The 22,248-nt window shown below is 34.8% G+C and overlaps 3 protein-coding genes across 4 annotated transcripts; 2 read left to right on the top strand and 1 right to left on the bottom strand.

The window, feature by feature from the left end:
* Positions 1-285: 285 nt before the first annotated feature.
* Positions 286-7,156, top strand: LOC125074139 (testis-expressed protein 9-like). The gene is made up of 6 exons (XM_047685366.1): positions 286-636; positions 1,352-1,721; positions 3,882-3,979; positions 4,589-4,729; positions 5,801-5,968; positions 6,947-7,156. The coding sequence occupies exons 1-6, from the start codon at positions 532-534 to the stop codon at positions 7,154-7,156; spliced, it is 1,092 nt and encodes a 363-aa protein (XP_047541322.1). The 5' UTR covers positions 286-531.
* Positions 7,157-9,576: 2,420 nt separating this feature from the next.
* LOC125074283 lies at positions 9,577-12,166 on the top strand. The gene is made up of 2 exons (XM_047685573.1): positions 9,577-9,851; positions 11,985-12,166. Exons 1-2 carry the CDS (start codon positions 9,660-9,662, stop codon positions 12,138-12,140), a joined length of 348 nt encoding a protein of 115 aa, XP_047541529.1. The 5' UTR covers positions 9,577-9,659; the 3' UTR covers positions 12,141-12,166.
* Positions 12,167-12,732: 566 nt separating this feature from the next.
* Positions 12,733-22,071, bottom strand: LOC125074221 (BTB/POZ domain-containing protein 10). 2 transcript variants are annotated; one of them, XM_047685492.1, is made up of 5 exons: positions 21,568-22,071; positions 16,182-16,378; positions 15,514-15,767; positions 14,970-15,141; positions 12,733-14,503 (listed from the first exon to the last, which is right to left on the bottom strand). In XM_047685492.1, exons 1-5 carry the CDS (start codon positions 21,926-21,928, stop codon positions 14,477-14,479), a joined length of 1,011 nt encoding a protein of 336 aa, XP_047541448.1. In that variant the 5' UTR covers positions 21,929-22,071; the 3' UTR covers positions 12,733-14,476. The 2 variants fall into 2 exon arrangements, with proteins under 2 accessions (XP_047541448.1, XP_047541447.1); XM_047685491.1 differs by having other exon boundaries at positions 12,733-15,141.
* Between the last annotated feature and the right edge of the window lie 177 nt (positions 22,072-22,248).

A 22,248-nucleotide genomic window follows, 5' to 3' on the forward strand; every position in this document is an offset into this window, starting at 1 on the left:
CCTGTTTCTATTGGTCCCCGCACAGCTGTTTTTGACGCCTGTTCTACAATGATATAATAACATTAATTAAATCTAGATGGCAGCACTTTCTGAATACCAACAAGTTATAATAATAATAATTTAAACAGCATTGTACAAATAACAAGTTTATTTTATTAATTTTAATTTACTTAGTATTCCTTTTTCGAACAACGATTTCGAGGATAAAATTAAAATGTTGCTAATTTGACACAATGATGTCATGAATATAGACTTTAGTATGATTCCTAGCATTTGCGTTGGCATAGCAACGGAATATTGTTTAATGACAGTGATTGTTAGCCAGTCGCCATTATGATTATAATTGACTTCAAGCACTCTTAATTTATTATACCAACTTAAGTCTCTAATGTAAATAATTCTTAAGTAAATAGCACTTTTCACTACCAAAATTATTGTATCTTTTAGAAGCAAAATATTATACATAATTCAATTAATTTCTCTTGTGATTAGTGAAGTGATTACTAAGATTTCATTATACCATTCATAAATATGGATTCATTAGATCTCGTAGCACGGGAAAATGAATTCAAGAAGTTAAATAAGCAATTAGAAAAGAAAACGGAAAGCCTAATGAAAGAAATTGAACAAGTAATGGTAGGTGTTATATATTGCTTCTAATGGTGACTGTAACTGCTGGATTGTGCTAGCGTTCTTGATATTAAACACATTTATTCTACTGCCAAGCACCAATAATATAATATTAGTACTGTTGTGTTCCGGTTTAAATGGTGAAGTGTAAATAGGTGCTAAAAATAACAAAATAACAAAGACATCGTAATTCCCGAGGTTGGTTGGTTGGAGGGATAGTCAATCAGTCATCCTTCTGCCTTTATCCCAATTTGATTCAGGGTCGGCGCAGTATGTCTTAACGAGGGATAGTCATACAATGCTTACTTTCCTTTTTTTACTTTAGGATATTTAATACAATGCTTAACTTGATGGGCAGTGGTTACCACTTACCAAGAGGTGGCCCATTTTTAAATCAATTTTAAAATTGGTATTTTTGATTATAATTTATTTAAAACAAGTTAGTCATTAACAAAAAGCAATAACGACTTCACAAATTCTTAATACATATTGTAAGACAAATTGATTCATAACCTTTTTAAGGAATTATATTAGTGTCTGTCTTAATCAGAACTCATGATGGCTTCACACGGGTAAAATATGCAAAATTAATGATGGCAAACATACACAGACAAGATAAACTTTTATTTAAAAGAATGAGATTCTGTATAAAAAATATTAGTATATTCTATAAGGTGTGTCCATAACATTTTATTAATTAATTAATTATTTTTATTCACAGCAAAAGCAAGATATATTTTCAGAATTCTCTCACAACCTCACTCTGAGCCCCGCTCACAGACAAACGAACAAACATTGCTGTGAAGTGCAAAAAGTATCAACAGAGAGCAAAGAAATTGTAAATAACACCAAAAAAAATAGACCTCCAAGCAAAAATAAACCAAAAATAATTTCAAATTTAGAAACCAAAGACAAATCTAATTTTGAAAATGGAACAGTAGAAAACACACAAGACTCAGATAAGACTAGAGGAAAACCATGTTGCTGCCTTTTATCTAATAACAGAAGAACAGATGATGATTTGGAATTTTTATATGCTTTTGTATCTGTTAGCGTTAAGGATAAAATATTACCTGAATCATTTGTAAAGGGTAAGATTTCTTATCAATTTATTGCCCAAAAACTTCCTAGCCCATGTTATTTACAAGAACTGTTACAAATACTTAAATTATATGCAAATAAATATCTCTTATCATGATAAATTAGTTTGAGAGTGCTTATTAATAATTCATAATGCTTGTTTATTTGTTTTATCTTTGGTAATTAGTAAAGAAAAATAACAGCCCATAACAATACTTTGAACCAGCCTGCTTTGATTGTAGGAATGATTTTTAGCATGCATTTTTATATACACCATGCTGTAATTTGGTTTACACATACAGTTTATCCAACATAGCTAGCCTTACCCTGGTTCAGCTTGAGATAAATTATAATAAAAAACTTTACCACTGGATCCGTGGTGATTCTCCAGTATTTAATTCACTATTTTTAGTTAATAATCCCATGTTCTACTGGATGAGTTATATCAGATCTATGATAATTAAGAATCATGATGTCTAGAAGTAAATTATATTGCTGTCGAATAAGGTTTTATGTATACAATGCTTTTGTATACAACCTGTAGTTGTTTGATGCAAAAAAAAACACCATGTAGATAATATTTAAAATGAGTTTTACTTGAAAAGCTTTCTGTGAGCATGTCTGTGTAGGTATCACATACTCATCCCAAATTTTACCACCCAACAGTAATATTCAGTATTGTTGGGGGGAGTGAGCCGGAGTTAAAATGAACACAGGAGATGTAACATATTTCTTGTCATGGTTATTGGTGCATTGGTGATGTATGGGATGTTTGATGTTTATTACACTGTCAATGGCTATAATGACCACTTACCATAAATTACCTGAGAGTTTTAAATTTAAAAATATTTGAGTAAAAGCATTGTGGGAATTGTACTTGTAAATTTACTTAAATGGCTTGATTTGATTGATGGATTACTTTATTTTGAAATATATGTGTGTATATGTGTATTAATATATATTTATTTGGTATTTAACTTTCATTTTCTACTACTAACAACCTCTCCTGGTGGTTTCAACCATTTGGGTGGTAGACAATGTAATTTTAAGTCCACTTTTAGTTCTATTTCATGTTATTGTGCAATGTACTATATATAAATTAACACAAGTAAACATATCAGTGTCAGAGGTCAAAATAATATAACTAGGTCATAAAGGAATTAACATTATTAATATATCTCGATTAATTTATATATGTAATTGGTCTATATTTACATATAGTTCTACTTATGTATCAGAAGTTTATACCAAAAAAGCAGCATATAACAGGTTTTAGACATAACATACATATATAATTGTATTTAACTAACATGACTGTATTTTTAGATGTTAAAAAAGAGTAACTACTGAGTTTCTTGTCGGTTCTTCTCGGTAGAATCTACATTCCGAACCGGTGTAACTTTACTTTAAATAGTTTGTTAAATGACGATTCAAAAGTGCTTGTTAAAGCCTACTTGAATAAAGCATATATTTTATTTGATTTGATTTAGTAAACATATAATGTTTTTATGAGTAATAAATTATATCAAGATCTATCCATCTGTTAAGTTAGATAGTAATCTTTGAATTTTCTTTGTTTTACACTAGTCGTTGCCCTCGGTTTGTTCGCTTTTTAGGAATTAGTTGTCGGTGTTAGGCATAAAAAAAGTCGCATATATCCTTTCCATGAGGTTAAGCTTGCTTCGTACCGAATTTTAATTTATCATCCTATTCTTCCTAAATTGCACTTAATGTTATAAATGCAAAAGAAACTCTGTCTGTCCGTCTGTCTGTTGCTCTTTCAAACCACTGAACCGAATTTTATAAAATTTGGGTTTTTTTTATGTGATCTGTGGCAAACGAGCAGGAGGCTCATCTGATGGAAAGTGACGACCACCGTCCGTCCGTTCCACACAGTGGTTGTGCGAGTCAGGATATGTCTTAAAAATCGCGCTGTTTTGGATTTTGTGGATTCGCTATGAAGCAAACTTGAACTCTAAGGACAACGGCTTCTTTTTATGTCTATGATATGATGACCAACCCCTATAACGCGAGCGAAGACGCAGGCGATAACTACTTTTATATAGAATAATGTTAAAGTAATATATTTAATAATAATATTATGTTATTAATTATAATATCTTAAGACATAACGCCGTGTCTAAGGTTGCTCGACCATTGATATTTTTCAGATAAAGTAACAACAGAAAATGTATGTAAGTTTCTATCAGCCAAAGTGAAACTAATGCAAGAACAAATTGACAAACTACAGAGTACCATAAACAAGAAGGTAATTTTTTTTATATTTTTTCTAAATTTCGACGTTTAAATGCCACACGATAGTGTGTTCCTTTCCCCAAACATTCTTACACCGTGAGTGAGCTGCAAGTCTTCACCTCATTACTCTGGAATGTAGTATTAAGAAGTAAAATATTGCCTATTGCTACTGCGAAGGTTTGGAGCATATTCCAACACGCTGCTCCAATGAGGGTTGATGAAATACACATGTGGCAAAATTTCATGCAAGTTGCCTCACGATGTTTTCCTTCACCACCGAGCACGAGATGAATTATAAACACAAATTAAGCACATGAAAATCCAGTGGTGCCTGCCTGGGTTTGAACCCGAAATCGACGGTTAAGATGCACGCGTTCTAACCAAGAACTGTTGATGTTGTTATGAAAAATAAGAAGTAACGACGGCACCACAAACACAACAAGACAACATAGAAAACTAATGAACTTCTTCAATATCGGCTCGGAGTGGCGTACCCATGAAAACCGGTGTACACACTACTCGACCATGGAGGTCGTCATATTAGTATAAATTAATTTAAAATGGAGGGGGTGGGGGCATTGTATTGTGATTAGATCTATACACTTATGTGTTTAATTAACAGATAAAACAATGCGAGGGGCACATGACACACATCGCTGAGCTGGAAAGCGAACGTCTAACGCTTAGGAATCGAGCAAACACCATGAAATCCGAAACAGCCGATATGAAGGCCAAGTACGCTGTGATCCAGAATCGTCTCGACGTAAGTGTATTTGCGTGCAACATAACTCGATGCTAGGGCTAGCAGGGCCGGACTGTAGGTTTAGGGGGCCCGGAGCTAACACTACATAGGGGCCCACCTAAGACATATCCGAACGTAGACTTGAATTAAATTAATTGAATGGGTTTGATTAATTGCGGGACTCGCATGGCTGCAAACCATACGATCTGTTTAAATTAATAAAATTATGGATTCTTTCGCATTATCGTCTATTCTTGACTTTGACTTGACTTAGCTAGGCCCCCTTGAATCGACGGGGCGCTGGGCTGAAGCCCAAAAAGCCATATAGTGTCTTCGGCCCTGGGTACCACTCTCTCATCAGATCAAACCACCAAACCGAAATAGTATTGTTGATTTCTTGTTTTAATTAATTATAATTCAAGGAAGCAACTGTCTGTTATTGACTCAAGAAGAATTAGAAGGGGGATAGGGAACAGCTGGCTACAAATTATCCTTGATACACCATTAACTAAGCGAGAGTTTCTATAGGTTAACATAACAGATTGGCAAATGGCTCACCTGATGATAAGTGGACCATAGACATCGGTATTGTAAGAAATATGTATTATTATTATTATTATATGTTCTCGTCGTGTCTGTAGTTACACTGGCTCACTGCCCTTCAAACCGGAACACGACAATACTGAATGTTCCAGTTTCACGATAGAATATGTAATGAGTCTGGTACTTGTGGTGACTTGGTGGTAGGGCTTTGGGCAAGCCCGTCTGGGTAGGTACCACCCACTCGTCAGATATTCTACCGCCAAACAGCATTAGTATTGTTGTGTTCCGGTTTGAAGGGTGAGTGAGCCAGTGTAACTACAGGCATAAGGGACATACTATCCTAGTTCCCAAAGTTTGGGGCGCATTGGTGATGTAAGGAATGGTTAATATTTCTTACAGCGCCATTGTCTATGGGCGGTGGTGATCGCTTGCCATCAGGTGGCCCATTTGCTCGTCCGCCTACACCACCGAGTTACATAGAAATATAGTTTAAAATAAGTAACCCGGTATAATAATATCATGCAAGTATTTTAAATATATGTTATATAGGAAAAGGATCGCCTTTATAAGGAACAGAGAAGCGACTCGGACAGACTGACGTCGGAACTGAAACATCTCAGAAGTAAAAACGTAAATCTCGAAGCCCGATGCGCGTCACAGGAGGAATTGATATCGAATCTCAAACGGCAAGTGGAAACTGCGAAATTGTCCGAAAAGGTAAATATATTTGACGGCGTGTCTATGGGAGGAGTCTTGTTACTGGTTTGTGAATGGCGTCTGTGGTACAGGGGCGGCCATTTTGTTTTTGTTTAGGAGGGAATCAAAAGTCAACAGCGCGCCGTGACAGCGGCGATTCGATATCTAGTATTTAATTGTTGGAATATTGATTTATGATATTTGTTAAATAAGATTAACAATTTTGTGAATTACTCAAACATATGTCGTTATATATCGTTATATATCATTGGTTGGCGGACGAGCATATGGGCCACCTGATGGTAAGTGGTCACCACCGCCCATAGACAAAGGCGCTGTAAGAAATATTAACCATTCCTTACATCACCTATGCGCCACCAACCTCGGGAACTAAGATGTTATGTCCCTTGTGCCTGTGATTACACTGGCTCACTCACCCTTCTAGCCGGAACACAACAATACAGAGTACTGTTATTTGGCGGTAGAATATCAAAAGTACAATGACCATGATGAATGTCGATGAGGATCATCCTCACACTTTATAAACAAAATGCGTATAAAACAATTATATAAATATTATTATTTTAAATGCCTGCGATTAAATATATATTTTTCTATAGTTACGCTATAAATAGGTGACGACCTCGAGGTCCCGGGTTCGATTCCCGGCCGAGTCGATGTAAAAAAAAGTTCATTAGTTTTCTATGTTGTCTTGGGTCTGGGTGTTTGTGGTGCCGTCGTTACTTCTGATTTTCCATAACACGAGTGCTTTAGCTACTTACATTGGGATCAGAGTAACGTATGTGATGTTGTCCAATATTTATTTATTATCATTTATTAAATATTGACTGAAATATTCGTTAAAGGATAATTAGTTTCGTTCCGAAAGTGCGTCTTACAAAATCCATACTACATTTTGTAAGGTAACCCCCTTCTCCCTTTTATAAGCTGCGCCATCTTGGTTACTTAACATGCGTTTTAATTAATTATTATTTACAGGATTTCCGAGACTCGACACGATCTCTGGCTACATCGCACCAAAATTCCATAACACGCTTAGAAGGAAAAATTAAAACGTTATCAACGCACATAGACAGACAGACGTCGCTTATAGAAAACTTGAAAAAACAAAACGCCCTCCTCCTCGCCGAGGGAGCTGTGAAGGCTTTGGAGACTGAATATTGTGAATTTTTAAATCAGGACTTATGATCATTCAATAAAATAATGATAATAAAAGTTTTTTTTTTTTTTAATAAAGTATACATTGTGCCTAATCATTTAAAAAAATATATCTTTGTTTTTTTTTTTTTGCTGGAAAGGCGTATGCTTTACATTTAGCTTTAAATTTAATTCAAAAGTTTCAAAAGTCCTAGCAAGAGCCTACTTTATTATATATTTTGATTACATACTTATATATTTTATATGAAACAACCGAAATCAAGATATGGTTTCTGGTCTTTTTAGTTCAAAGCCATAGATATAATGACCCTGGCAAAAGTCTTATTATGAAGGTTTTCGGGTTTTTTTTTTAGCATTAGCAGCCAGTAAATTTTCCTCTCCATTTGAGGAGAAGGTTTGGAGCTTATTCCACTACGCTGCTCCAATGCGTGTTGGCGGAATAAAAATGTGGCAGAATTTCGTTTAAATTAGACACATGCAGGTTTCCTCACGATGTTTTCCTTCACCGCCGAGCACGAGATGAATTATAAATCACGTGGTGCCTGCCTTGGCTTGAACCCGAAATCATCGGTTAAGATGCACGCGTTCTAACCACTGGGCCATCTCGACTCGGTAGTTCGGTACAAAATTGATATTTTAAAAATAAAAACGATACTAGCGATGCCCCATTTTAATGAATTACAAATTATTTACCAAATAAGACTGAAGGTTGTGCTGGAACTTAGAATTGTGCCAGTCTAAAGTGGAGACGACAAGACCCAAACTCAAATTCCTTTATTCAATATAGAAGCATTACACTTACTTATTGATAGTCAAATTTAACACTACCACCGGTTCGGAAAAGAAAATAACCGGCGAAAGAAACTCGGCTCAAGGTGTCAGGATAGAACCTGCGACTTTTTACGTCGTATGTAAAATACTATGGTTACCATAACATCGTCTCGACTTTTAAACTACCATTCATAGCATTTTACTCAAGAATATTTTTATTGTAGTAAAATCTTTACGAATTCACTAAAAAACGACTACAATTTCGAAAAAAATAGATATTCCGAAATACCCCAATCATTCTTACGAAGATGTTGCCATAACATTATTTAAATTTTTTCGGGTCTCTAAAATAAAACCTTTAGCAATAAATTACAATAAAAAACTCAATATATTTTCGCCTATAATCCTTTGTTCATAACATTTTAATAGTTGTATTATTTTAAGCGTGATGTCACTCTAAGCTTGACCCGAATGCGTAGCTTGTGTATCAATGTCGCGTTGATGGTTTCGTATAATTTAACACTGTACAACTTCTTTTGAGTTTGCTTATGTCATTTTCCTTGTAGTATAGTTTATTGATATCGAGGTAGGGTAACCATTATTTGCGCTAAAATGTATTAACTGACAATTCGAAAGATTTGCTCCATTAACGGTTTTTAAAAATTACGAACTTATTTTATACTACTAGAAGTATTTGAAACGAGATCTTTACCATGTTTTTCGTGTCTCGTGAACAAGACATTCGTAGATAATGTCGAAATATCGAGCTCACCAAATAAAAATAAAAAAAACATGGTAAAGATCCCGTTTCAAATACTCATAGTAATAAAAATAACCATTTTAATTTAAAAACTTATTTTATACCATTTTCCTTGACCGTCTTTTTATAAATTTAATGGACAAGTTACGAAATTGACCACCCGATATGTTATCACCGTTGCAAATAGAAAAAGGACCTGTATATCCTATATATGATTAACCATTCTTTACACCGCCAGTGTGCCTCCATCCGTGGGAGCTTCTAAAACACTATTTTCTAAATTCCCTTCAAACTGGAATCCAGCAATAACAAGCTCTCTCTGATCAAGTACGGAGCAGGGCCCGCTGGATTGCATTAAAAAAAAAACTACCATATACAGTATTTTTATATATTATCATATATATTTATTATGGATTATTTATGTATTATTTTAAATTGAAAAATATCAGTGTGGGCCACGTCTTCCAAGAAGACGACAAGCTCGAAGTCCAGCGAAGATCTGCTGATGTTCAGCAAAAATATAAAATAACGCCAAAATTAATAAAAATAAAATGTTAAAAAAGGCACGGGCAACTGTGAGCCCGTGGATGTTGTAAAGTAAAAAGATGTTTTATGGTAGAATCTAAATAGAAAAGTAGTACTTAATCTAGTAGTAGATTACTTAGTAAAGTGTCTTTATCAAGTATAACGATTGTTATAAATTCGTACCCTAGTTAAAATAACGTTTTAAATTACACGATATAAAGTTTTTCACAGCGATGCAATCCATAGAAATACGTTTAAATTATATCCTATGGTCATCGGTTGAGTAGTCAGTATAGGAGAGCGTATAAAACCAACAAATTCTAATACATTTATAATATTAAATTATAAATGATTCAAACTAAATATAGTTTCACAATAGTTACATCATTGTCACCTACTCATGCTGCCCTCCGCGATAGTGAGCGACCTCTCATTGTGGAACGAGCGTCGAGATCGTAGGACGATTGTGTTAATAAAATGCGCGTGATCCTAATAATTACTATCATCTCCACGTTATTGTGGTGTGCGTGTGGTAGCAACTTCGTGGTAGGTAATGTGGCGAACCGAGTGGATCTCAGACACCACGAGCTGGTCCAGTACAACGCGATACCATTCATCAAAAGAGTGAAAAATTTCTTCTACACGGATCCACAGAATAAAGTCATTGAAGTAAGTTTATAACCTTTGATTTCTCTTTATTCTTCAATATATACATATAAAACTATCTTATATAAAGATCTTTTTTATAGTCAAGTGTTAGGTATAAAGGTATATAGGTAGCCTATATCCTTGGGGTTCATGTTTGCAACGTACCAAATTTCTTCAAATTCGGTTCTGTGGTGTGGCCGTGAAAGTGTTACAGACAGACAGTGTTACTTTTATATTTATAATATTTGTATAGGTTATAAATAACAAAACTAACTAGACGTGTCGGCTGGAACTTGGTGGTAGGGCTTTGTGCAAGCCCGTCTGGGTAGGTACCACCCACTCATCAGATATTCTACCGCCAAATAACAGTACTCTGTATTGTTGTGTTCCGGCTAGAAGGGTGAGTGAGCCAGTGTAATCACAGGCACAAGGGACATAACATCTTAGTTCCCGAGGTTGGTGGCGCATAGGTGATGTAAGGAATGGTTAATATTTCTTACAGCGCCTTTGTCTATGGGCGGTGGTGACCACTTACCATCAGGTGGCCCATATGCTCGTCCGCCAACCAATGCCATAAAAAAAAAAGAACTGCAGCGCCATTTAATGGCGAGCTTCGGCAAAGAGAATTGTTTGAAAACCTCCAATAAAAAATACATATATGTGCATTTGTGGCAATTGATAAAACAGTGTCGGAATTTCCTAATTCAAACAGATATAGGTACCAAAATCCACCAATCATAATTATACAGAAAAAAAAAATCCAAAGTTATCATTTGTGCAAACTATGTTGACTTGTCTGAAGTAAGCTCTTCGAGACGTTAGCGTTTTTTTGTATCTTGTTTGAAATAGTGCTGTTGGCCCTACTGACCTTTACAGCGTCACCGAACGTTGGAGCGAGTGTTAAAACTCTGCCTTAAGATGAACCCTTTCGGGCTCGAGAGTGACGTTCGTCCTAAGGGTGTCTCCTATGAGATCGCACCTCGGCTCAGAACGTAGTCGGTGGGTTACGTTAGCGTGTATTTAAATTGTATTTATACCCAAAACATGACATAATGTCAGTCATGGCGTCTGGTATACCGTCTAATGATATATCCCACTTTAAAGATCGATTAAACAAATTATATATTTATATTTGTCACAATATTTCAAAGTAGTATTCATACTTAAATATTTTAATAAAAATGTTCTTAAAAATAATATGCTTGAATTAAAAAAACAAAACAAGCAAAGGTAACGCATTAAATGCATTCCTAATCTGTGGAAAACCTGTTAAGTAATTGATATAATTGCATATTACAATATCAATACCACAAACGCTTATAGAATTTTATATGAGCTACTGTTTTATTATTATCACTAAATCTCGTTTATATATCCATACTCTATATATTAGACATGACATACATCAAGCATATATTCTAACGATAAATAGTTTATCTATATTTATTTATTTAACGATTTCCATCAAAAGATACACACAACTGGAAACCACTGCTTGCAAATACTTGCTTATTTTACGAAAATATGAAATTAAAGCAGGGCCGGACCGCGAGTTTAGGGGACCCTGGGCTAATACTACTTTGGGGCCAGCCTAGAACACACCTAAACTTAGACTTGAATTAAATGAATGGAATGGCTGCAAACCATACGATCTATTTAATTTAATAATTAGCTAATTCTTTCGCATTATCGTCATCTTTGACTTTGACTTGACTTAGCTGGGGGCCCATTGATCCACGGGGCTGAAGCCCAAAAAGCCATATGGTAGATCCGGCCCTGAAATAAAGCTTGCACGTATTTGTATAGTAGTTTTTTAACTTATCAATTTTACATCCTATAAAAGTCGCTTCGCCATTGGTATGTTTAGACCTTTTAAACTACGCAACGGATTTTAATGCGGTTTTTTGTCAATAGTGGTTCGAAAGGAAGTTTTATATGTACAATAGATGCTTATTAACTTTCCTGGTCTAAAAAAAATCAAGTTTTTTTTTTTATACTTTTTTTTTCTATCTAAAAGTTGTGTATAAGGCTCTTATTGTATCCGATTGAAGCCGGGACGGATAGTTAGTAAATCTAAGCTAAATCCTATATTGTTAATTATTAGTATTATTAATAATTTAAATGTTCTTAAAAAATATTGAAACCTTTTTTCAGGGTATACAAGCTTTGGACAACCTTCACAGCAAATCTTCAATCAACATAACGGCGGGTGGCGTCGGATCTACGTTTGTAAATTTGAGGCTCAAAAGTGAAAGAGGAGGTGCTCTTGATTACGATATTGGAATCTATACACGTCCTGATTTTATTTAAGTAAATAATTAATTAATAAGAATATATAACGTCGTTTTTTTTTACTATTGAAACTTTTTTAGAATGTCATCTCAAAATACTACTAGACCAGTTGTACCAAATTTAGAGTGTCGTAGTGACGGAAAAGGGAAAGCAAGGGGAAGGGGAAGTTAGTTAGCAAAGTTGCAAAACCATCGATAGTTTGACTATGGTAGTTGACCTCGAAAGCCGATATCGATAGTTTTGGAGGTAGCCAGTATTGTAATGTTTTTTGTTATCAATGTAAAGAAAATTTTAACAAAAGTCACAGTGTTGCTAATTTTGTTTCACTTAATCGGTATAACAAATTTAAACTTTATTCGCTTGTTCAAAACCTATTAATTCTTTTAAAAACGAATATTTTTGTAATAAAACCGATATCAATATTATTTCTCATGGGGAGCTCAGTTGACGATATTATCGATAGACTATCGATACTATTGCTTACACCTTAACAATCCATAGACAGTAGATTATCTATCGATAGAGTACTATCGATATGGAACACTAGTTCAACGATTAAGCCGAGACAATCTTGCAGATTGATTCAATAGGGTAAAATAAAACCACAAAATATTTATCATAAATATAATAAAAAAGAACACCATTGGAATATATTCAATGTATCATCTATCTAGCAGACAATAAGCGTTCCTAAAAACATAATGAACGTACAAAAACCAACTCTAAATACAGAGTCATAAGACTCATAGCATCAGCTGTCGTTACCGCCATTTTGAATTTACCGAATGATTATATAATAACCGTATATATGTATCAACACAATGTGCATACAAAAATCAACTCTAATTGCAATTATGCAAGAACTATTTTGCATCAGCTGACTTGGTAGCCATTTTGAATTAACCAGATTACTTTTATTAACCGTGTATATTTCCATTGCCATCTATCTATCTAAAGCGTAGTTTAATTTTAATTTACTTTTCTTACACATAATGAGTATAAATAAAATTAATTTAATCATAGTTTATTCATAAAATACCGTCTCGTAACTGAAATCCAAATACGTACGTCTATGTTGTTCTACAGTCAATCTGTACGAAATTCGACCAGAGACAAATCTACTAATCTGTAACGACAATGATACGCTTCTGATTCTATTTTAAATCAACTTCGACTATGTTTCACAAAAAATAACCTCAAAATCGTAATTGAGTACCAATTGTACTTATTTATATCGGTTACAGCACAATCTCGATTATATATTTGTAGAATAGGTACTCGGCTGAACAGCAATGATTACTTTTCGATTCGATTGCGAATTATCAATTCGTTAGTAGATTCGGGCCATCTAACTTCATTGCCGAACTCACTTCGACAAAAAATACATCATATAAGCACAGACCAAACGATATAACATTTAAAAGATTTTACACAACCTCTATGAGAAGTAATATAAGGAACTCGTTGACACTCAAAAATATATGTCGCGTAAGATTTTTTTTTTTTTATTTATAATGATGACAAAGATAAAACCCTTGAGAGCCTTAATTTTTTTTTTTATTATAAACAAATATGTAGGCTATTTCACGTAAGATACATTTGAGAGGTCATCATTCTACAAAAGACGAATACGAAATCCCTCTTAGCCTTTTTCTTAATAAAACACGTATTAAATAAAATTAAATTTTGTTTTAAAAGACACAATTTATTATTCACTTGCGACATTTCTATCGTTCAGGTATTTTGATATTAGCCTTTATACCGATATTTAAATTATTTTCATTATAAAAGTTTTTACTCCAATCAATACGACCTTTACAAAAAATATCATTAAGGCCATTCCACGAAACGAGCTCCCAAAGAAAAATGTACGTGTGCGGTCATTGGTGCCTATATGCACGTGATCTTTATTGGCCAAAACATTTCTTAGCCAGGTTCGTCTCACTTACCTCTAGCATCGACCAATGAGGTGCCAGTATTTTCTTCCCTAGGAGTTCGACTCGCAACGTCAACGACTAGGAAAACGTACCGTCTGGGACGGCGATCTTGTGGTGAGTTTCAACATAGCGGTGATAAAAAATATATGTGCCAACATTTTTATATATATTTTGTAAGACGAACATATAAAAACTTGCGTTTTTTCTTTTTGCACGAACATCATATATGTAAATGTATACATTATCTTTAAATATAAAAAAACTACACTTTATATGAGAATTAAAATGGACAAAGTAACCCAATTGACAACCCAAGTAACCCAATTGTGTATACGTTACGCTTTAAGCGCCACAAGCGATTTAAAATACAACGCGTCACAAAGACATGTTGATTATTGTTAGACGTTATTTTGACTTTCATGACGTCACCAAAACAAACATGGCGACCGTCGACCGCGCTTTGTTTTTTCTATCTAATGATTGACTTGATTCATTAGCCTTTATTATTTTTATTCTTCATTTCAGACTCATTTTTATCTCGATACATGTCACTCACATTTTACACCCAACGGCAGCAGACAAACACGTCGCAAGTACACTATGGGCCCGATATATAAATTCCAACTAAACACAACCGTTACAAATACCAAACTATCACTGTCCACCCCTCCTCCCGTACCTCCATAAGTCACATCGAGTACCAGCAAAAGAATGCCATTAATATCCTCACCGCTTTCCGCGGTACCAATAATCACTGCTCCTCCTCCTGCACCTCCCCCGGATCCTGGACCTCGAGCTCCTCCCTCGCTCTGTTCGGTTCGAGCTCGATTACTGGATCAGCGGTCGCCTCTGCCAGGTTCGTGACGGATTTGGACTTGAAGCATTGAAAGTCCACGTGGCGGCTCTTGGCTTCTTCCTTCTCCCACGACATGTGAATGAAGGGTCGCTGGACGTAGTTGTATATGACTTCAGCTCTGCCCCCAGGTCGTTTGCGTACTTTCTCCTTGTAGGTCGGGTAGCCTTCTACACCGAGGCGTATCTTTTTGAGGCCGCGTTCTTTCATTACTTGCTTGGCGACGTCTCTAAAACGGGAATGTCATTAAAAAATAAAGTAAAATGTTATCAATGGCCGTCTGCTAGGCTCAGGCCTCCGTACAGGATAATGAGTTCATTCCACCACTGGAAATAGGAATGATATTTAATTTACAATAAGTTATATATATTATAGTATCGGTATAACGATATAAAACTTGATGTACTGCAGTACCATCTAGCGGTGGATTACAATAAACTGAATAGTATTAAAACCTTGTAATTAAACTATATGCTAACTTCTATGGTGGTCTCGAAATTTTTTTTATATTAAAATTATATCAACATTTGTACATATGTATACATCAGAATTTGAGACATATCCATAGTGCAGTTGTTAATTTTGTCAACGTAAAACATACCTATTTTCGATGTACTTGAAGAACCGATACAAGGGAGTCGATAGCACCGTCTGACTGTACTCGTCACCCATCTGTGGGGGGTACTCCTCGTCCCACTCCACCGAATCGTCGTCCAGCAGCACCACGACGTGACACTCCCTGTCGCCTCGCTGGGCGGACTCCACCATCAATGGTAAGATGAGCCTTTCCAGAAAACTCTCGAACTGCCGACGAGCACCCTCGTTAGATAGTTCGTGGAGAAGTCCACGGAGGTTCTGGAAATATGTTCGTTTTTAAGGGGCGAGATGGCCCAGTGTATCTTAACTAAATATTGTATGTTCAAGCACTACTAAGTTTTCATGTGCTTAACTTGTGCCTATAGTTCATCTCGTGCTCAATAGGTTGCGATGGAACACATCGTGAGGAAACCTTCCTGTATCGGATGAATTTTTGACACATTTTGTAAATATCCGCTTACCTGCAGTGGAGCAAGATTCTCAATTGAGGGTTTTGCCCAGAAGTGTGTTATTTACAGTCTTTTACTGTATTTTTTATTTATAACTCACTAACGTACTTTTCATACCCAGGACATTCCCGGGGTTTATCCCCACAATCAACAATTTACATTTACGGGTTAAAGCTACTGCGGAAAAAATACAATCACATTCAGTAATAAAATAATATCTTACTTGACATCTGACAGTGTTAGCGTCGAAAGGCACCAGCAGATAATCGCAGGCCTCCCTCAACTCCTGCACGGAGACCGTCGGCGGACATCTGATGGTACCACCGCGGTAATATTCCAGGATAGCACGGAACACGGTAGCGGATATGCCCTCAGCCACTTCGTATTCACCACGCTCGTTTGGATGGGTGAACTCGATACCTGGAAATTAAAAAACCCATCATTCGTCATCAGTTTGTAATAAAATACCTATCATTTTACAATTTTTTTAGTCAGACTTGCAACTGGGGCACCTGGTGCACCAACGAGGCATATTATGTTAAGAAATTATACACAGATTATTCTTAAGTTCAATACTCTTTTTGTATAGATTTTTTTTTAAGGAATAGTAGAAATGTTCAAATTAATTAAGGAATTACTAATATTATTTACCCCTCTTTTTAAGCTTATCACCTGCATTAGAGGTGGGGACAAAAATAGCCCAAGGGTTCAGGATCGATCCTGCGACTTTTAACATCGCTAGACGGCCCATAAACTATTGCGCTATTGACGCTTCGTGTTCAGATTCACACAAATAAATCATTTAAATGGGCTTCGTATCTATTACTCCCTTATCGGGTCGTTCGTGTAATTTTCTTTGCACCGAAATGAAATGCATTAAGAAATTGAAGCCGTGTCAGAACAGTCTAGGGGCAAGTCAAGTGAATTTTAAGGAATGATAGCGTATATGTTAAGTTGTTAACATATAATCTACCTTTTAATGTTTAATAGATTTATATATCTATACTCTATTCCAACCATAAAAGGAGAAAAGCCAAATACACAACATTTGACAGCAAATTGACGCGATATCATTGGTCGAGGGCTCGCTTAATCTATGAGATTCAATATGGAGTTGCGAAAAAATTGCGTTTTGAGCGTCGAAGGAACTGTTACCAGAATTTTGGAAATATAATATTAAAGTTGAAATAAGTTATTAAATGTAATAGTGTTGTATTATAAATAAAGATATAAATCATAAACTCTTAATAGTGCACAATATAGCTGAGTTATTAGCAAATGGCATGAAATACGTAAATATAAGATCATCTTTATTCCTGCTTCGATTTAAGTAGTATTAATATTCTATATATATATATCGGAGCGTGGTTACTTTGGTTGTTGATTTGAATAATTAATAAATCGAGTAGTTGGCAATAATGTTTGATGGCTGATTTACTTTTAAGAGCGGGTCACCCCGAATGGAGTTGCAAGTGTCATGGCAACGCGAGTCGTTATGTTTTGACAGGCGTCAGGCGATTCGAATGCGATGGTTGCTTGCAAACCCATTTGCTCTTAATCGAGATGTATTATTGTAATCCTTTGATATTACTTTGGTGTACGATTATTGAATCAATTAATACAGTGATAAGACGATATTAAATACGTTTTATTTTGTGAATATCTCTATTGCACGGCCACATAGTCTTACAAATGTCGGATCAATCCCCGAACCCAACTGTTCGGCATCCTGCTCCTCCGACATATATATATATATATGTACATATAGTGAGGTATACAATACCTTTCGAATATCAAATCGATAATGACAGAAAGAGATCAATGTAAGTTTAACAAAACATCCGCTCAAAAATTTTTATAAGTAAAGCCGTTGAAGTTTACGCATATTATAAATATAATAATAAATAAATAATGCACTTTTCTAAACTATAAATAGCATTTGAGTATTCTATTATTGTTTCCATTTTGTTATAATTCTCTTAGTAATAGGTGAATCTTTTTTTTTTAATGACAAAGACCTTATGAGCGAGTTTATTCAACTTTTTCACAAAGGCTTGTCAGTGAATCGCAGTTAATATCATATGTGAATCTCAAACATCGTTTCACTCACAGTTCCTATCAAAAACTTAAACAGAACTTTTGCAAGAATCTAAGACTATCACACAAATAATTTTACGATAAAATTTTATCTGTGATACAAGCAATAAATTAACGTCGAGAATAATAAAATAAAATTAATTTAATTTTATGAATGCAAATAGAATTCTCGTTAAGATAAATACTACATGTAAATCACTAATTGGATCAGTGAATAATTCGTGACGCACAAAGAAGTCACAACGTAATTTTATTACAGCATATAACTAAGGTCGCCATGTGTAATAATAATAATTATGATAAGAATCTCTCTACAGCAAACTTTCAGCTTGAACACCGGCCCGATTGATGTTCATTTTTTTTATGGTATCGGTAGGTGGACGCGCAAATGGGCCACCTGATGGTAAATGGTCACCACCACCCATAGACAATGGCACTGTAAGAAATATTAACCATTCCTTACATCACCAATGCGCCACCAACCTTGGGAACTAAGATGTTATGTCCCTTGAGCCTGTAGTTACACTGGCTCACTCACCCTTCAAATCGGAACACAACAATACTGAGTATTGCTGTTTGGCGGTATAATATCTGATGAGTGGGGGGTACCTACCCAGACGGGCTTGCACAAAGCCCTACCACCAAGAAAAGTCATTTCTTTTCAATCCACCACAAAAACAGTTTTTGTAATGATGACTTTTTATAGTCTATTCCACGAAACGAGCTCCCAAAAGAAATTGCTCTTGAGCGCTCATTTGTTAACGTGCTTGACCTTGAGTAGCCAAATAATTTCTTCGGATTGTCTCATATGTTGGTTTCGTCTCGCCGCGTGCATCGACAAATTAAATGAGAGTATTTTGCTCCCTAGGAGTTCGACTCGTGGAATAGACTATACACACTCGACTAGGTGACGACGAGTATTTAAAAACCGGACAGTATACAATATTAAAACCGGACGAACATGGATGAATTGAAAGGGGGAAATCTGGACCGGCAGAAGTAATAATATAACGAATTAATAATACTAACAAAGTCGGAATCACGGTTAATAGCAGTTATTTTAAGCCAGATCGTAAAGGGAATAACAATTTCAGCCGAAAAATTAAACCATCTTAAGGGACCAATGGGATATTGTTAAATGGTTTATTTCTTGACTTATCAAGAAACAGAAAAAATACAAAATTCCCTTTTTGGTTTTGGCAACCCTGACAACACATATTCCAACAAACAGCAATACTTAGGGACTCAAATTGAAAAAAGTAAACAGACTTTTAAGAAAAACAAAACACTGGCCAGACAAAATATAATATATATATATATGTATACATATAGAAGTTAAATTTGTTATTTGTGCAAGGAATGCAGAGTATAAGAATTTCCTTTCACTTTACAATGCATTCTGGTTTTATAAATAGTTAAGCAACAACTTGAAATGAAATGAGGGAAATAATTCCAAAATTATTTTATCAAATTCTCCTGTGGGTCATTAAATACACATACACGCAGTTTTCTTCGTTATGATTTTCACCACCGAGCCCTGTATACTTGAACATATCACATGGATGATTAATTTGAATATCACATAACACATTTAAAGATCTAGTCACTCACAAAGGCGCACCCTTTCTCAGTAAACTATTGTCGCCGAACATTAGTACGAGTGAGTGATGTTCATGCTCAAAAAATGTCTTAGTGTGCGTGAGACACACAAGAGTAATGATAAAAAAAAAGTATTTGATTGAATTAGTTAAGTTCTTCAATTTATTTCACTTTTAACTCTAACTTAGTGTGCAACTGTGTGCATATTTAGTAACATTAATCATAGGTATTGAGTTTAATTGTTCTTTCTTTAACTTTTACCAAAAAACATAGCTTTTAATCACAAAAGTTTTATCTAAACAAGCATTGGTTTCGGAGATAACTCTCAACATAACAAACAAACAAATTATATTATTAAATCATTATATTATTAAAGTACAGCTAAGTAAGACTTAAGACTTAACAGATTTTGTTTTGTCTTTACATATAACAAGTGACATATATGATCCGAATAAAATTTGAAGTGTTGCAACATAATTTAGCAGACATTTAATCGCAACAGACATATGTTGGTAGCAATGAAAAAATACAACAAGCAACATGGTGATTGGTCAAACGATATTCGATTCAAATAGTCTCAAACAATTCTACATCCATAAATGCTACAGGCTGTATACTGCTGCTCTAGTATTATTATCACTACAGAGCGATGGACATCATTTCATATGACTTCAGTCTCTGGTGATGGTGAAGTGGACATAACATTTATATAACTAGTACTAAGAAAAAGTCTTATTTCTTTACTTAGAACAGTTCACCACAATGACTCATCAAAAACACATGAATAGTTTAGTAACATGTAGAGGAGAACCAAACAAATGTTAACTTTTATCTATAAAGATATAATCTATTCTATCCACAGAAAGACAAAAGCCAAATAAAAAAACATTTGACAATTAATTGATGTGACACCATTAGTAGTAAGCTTGAATAATGTATGATTTTCATAATGGCACTTTGTACATCCACAAAACTGTTATCAGAACTTTAGAAATAAAATGAAAATGCCTATAAGTACATTAATTGAATTGTGTTATGTTATGTATAAAGATATATTTATCAAGGACTGTTAGTAGTGCACCATATAGCAAATCTCATAGATTATGTAAATCTAAGATTTGTTTATCTTTATTTGTTTTTCAATTGGAATAGACTTTATATATATATATATATATCTTTAGTCATACCCCAAACTCGGTGATGTAAAAATCAACAACAGTCATGTTTTTCCAGGTAATTCATTAATAAGGAAGTTTAATGCATGTTTGCTTTGTATTTTTATCTGATACAGTCATAGACAAACAATTCGTAATATTTTTATCAGTTAAATCATTTTACGCAATCAAACATTTCTTAATATTGTGTAAATGTTTATTTAGTTAAATCTTATTAAGGTTATATTTAAATTAATTTGATATTACACAACTGGAGGTGAGAGGCTATCTAATTCAGGGGTCTGTTTAATCTGGTATCAATAAATAATAAATAATGAAAGTTTATTAAGCCTTTTTTATGTATGTTTTCTTTTGTTTATCCTTTCTGCAAATCTTAAAAACATGTACTAACATGTATGTTATATTGATACAAATATTATAAATGAGAAAGTAACTCTGTCTGTTAGTCTTTCATGGCCAAACATCTGAACCCAATTTCATGAAATTTGTTACTGTGCAAGTTTGAGCTATCACTGATGACCCACTTTTGACCCACCTCTGAACACGAGCAAAGCCACAGGTGACAACTAGTTGATAATAAATTTAATAGTTCAAATTAGTATTGGTAGGAAGTAGTAAATAATTTACTATGTGAATATTAGAGAACGATGTACTGGATTGGATGCATATAGTAGCGGGAATGAATTACATATTAATTAATAATAAAATATATTAACTTAAAAAGGTTTGAAGACTTACCAGAACTAAACATCCTTCCCAGCATCGTGTTTGGATGAGCTGTAAACTGGGCGGGATCGACCACGAACCGCGTGTTATCCACCACAAGAGTAATTCTATCATCACACAACTGATTTTTTTGCCCATTTTTCGGCGGTTCCTGACTGGATGTAGACGGCATCGGTGTATTGGGCGCTTGATTTTTTGGTGGCATATTTGATATAACTCTTCTTAAGCCCGGTCCGTTGCGCTTAGAAAGACGCTTACGACGTTCTTCTGCGTCCCTTCTGTACTCTTCTGTGTCACTACTGCTGTCAGGGTAGAAAAAATGCCTACGTGTATCTAACATGGCCCCTTGGCCTATCGCTTGCGAATCGGACATGGACGCTCGCTCGTAACGAGCCCTTACATCACGCTCGACGCTGCCCTGCCTGCGCTTCAGCAACGGCACTAATGAATTTCTAGATTTCGTCGTGGAAAACTTTGTTTGTTACGAAAATTGTGATGGCGAACGTCAGAGTGCTGTGACGCATGGATTGATAATGTTGCAACATGCATAATTTGACATATACATTTTTTTTTGTAGTTGTGGGTTACTAACTCGAGTTGACTATTTTATACTTCATGGTTTTCGCTTTTATAAGAATTTATTACGAATTCAAAAATTGAATTGTTACTACTAACGTTAAATACTTAAATAAA

Source organism: Vanessa atalanta, chromosome 27, assembly GCF_905147765.1.
Source record: "Vanessa atalanta chromosome 27, ilVanAtal1.2, whole genome shotgun sequence".
NCBI lineage: Eukaryota > Metazoa > Arthropoda > Insecta > Lepidoptera > Nymphalidae > Vanessa > Vanessa atalanta.

What these genes read in the sequence shown, in the direction of transcription:
- LOC125074221 (XM_047685491.1), bottom strand. Translation starts at nt 21,928, where the DNA reads ATGTCCGATTCGCAAGCGATAGGCCAAGGGGCCATGTTAGATACACGT. An exon ending in GGGAAGGATGTTTAGTTCTG is followed by an intron (nt 16,379 to 21,567) that starts GTAAGTCTTCAA and finishes TTTAATTTCCAG; the next exon opens with GTATCGAGTTCACCCATCCA. An exon ending in CTAACACTGTCAGATGTCAA is followed by an intron (nt 15,768 to 16,181) that starts GTAAGATATTAT and finishes ACATATTTCCAG; the next exon opens with AACCTCCGTGGACTTCTCCA.
- LOC125074139 (XM_047685366.1), top strand. Translation starts at nt 532, where the DNA reads ATGGATTCATTAGATCTCGTAGCACGGGAAAATGAATTCAAGAAGTTA. An exon ending in AGAGTACCATAAACAAGAAG is followed by an intron (nt 3,980 to 4,588) that starts GTAATTTTTTTT and finishes TTTAATTAACAG; the next exon opens with ATAAAACAATGCGAGGGGCA. An exon ending in TGATCCAGAATCGTCTCGAC is followed by an intron (nt 4,730 to 5,800) that starts GTAAGTGTATTT and finishes TATGTTATATAG; the next exon opens with GAAAAGGATCGCCTTTATAA.
- LOC125074283 (XM_047685573.1), top strand. Translation starts at nt 9,660, where the DNA reads ATGCGCGTGATCCTAATAATTACTATCATCTCCACGTTATTGTGGTGT. An exon ending in CACAGAATAAAGTCATTGAA is followed by an intron (nt 9,852 to 11,984) that starts GTAAGTTTATAA and finishes ACCTTTTTTCAG; the next exon opens with GGTATACAAGCTTTGGACAA.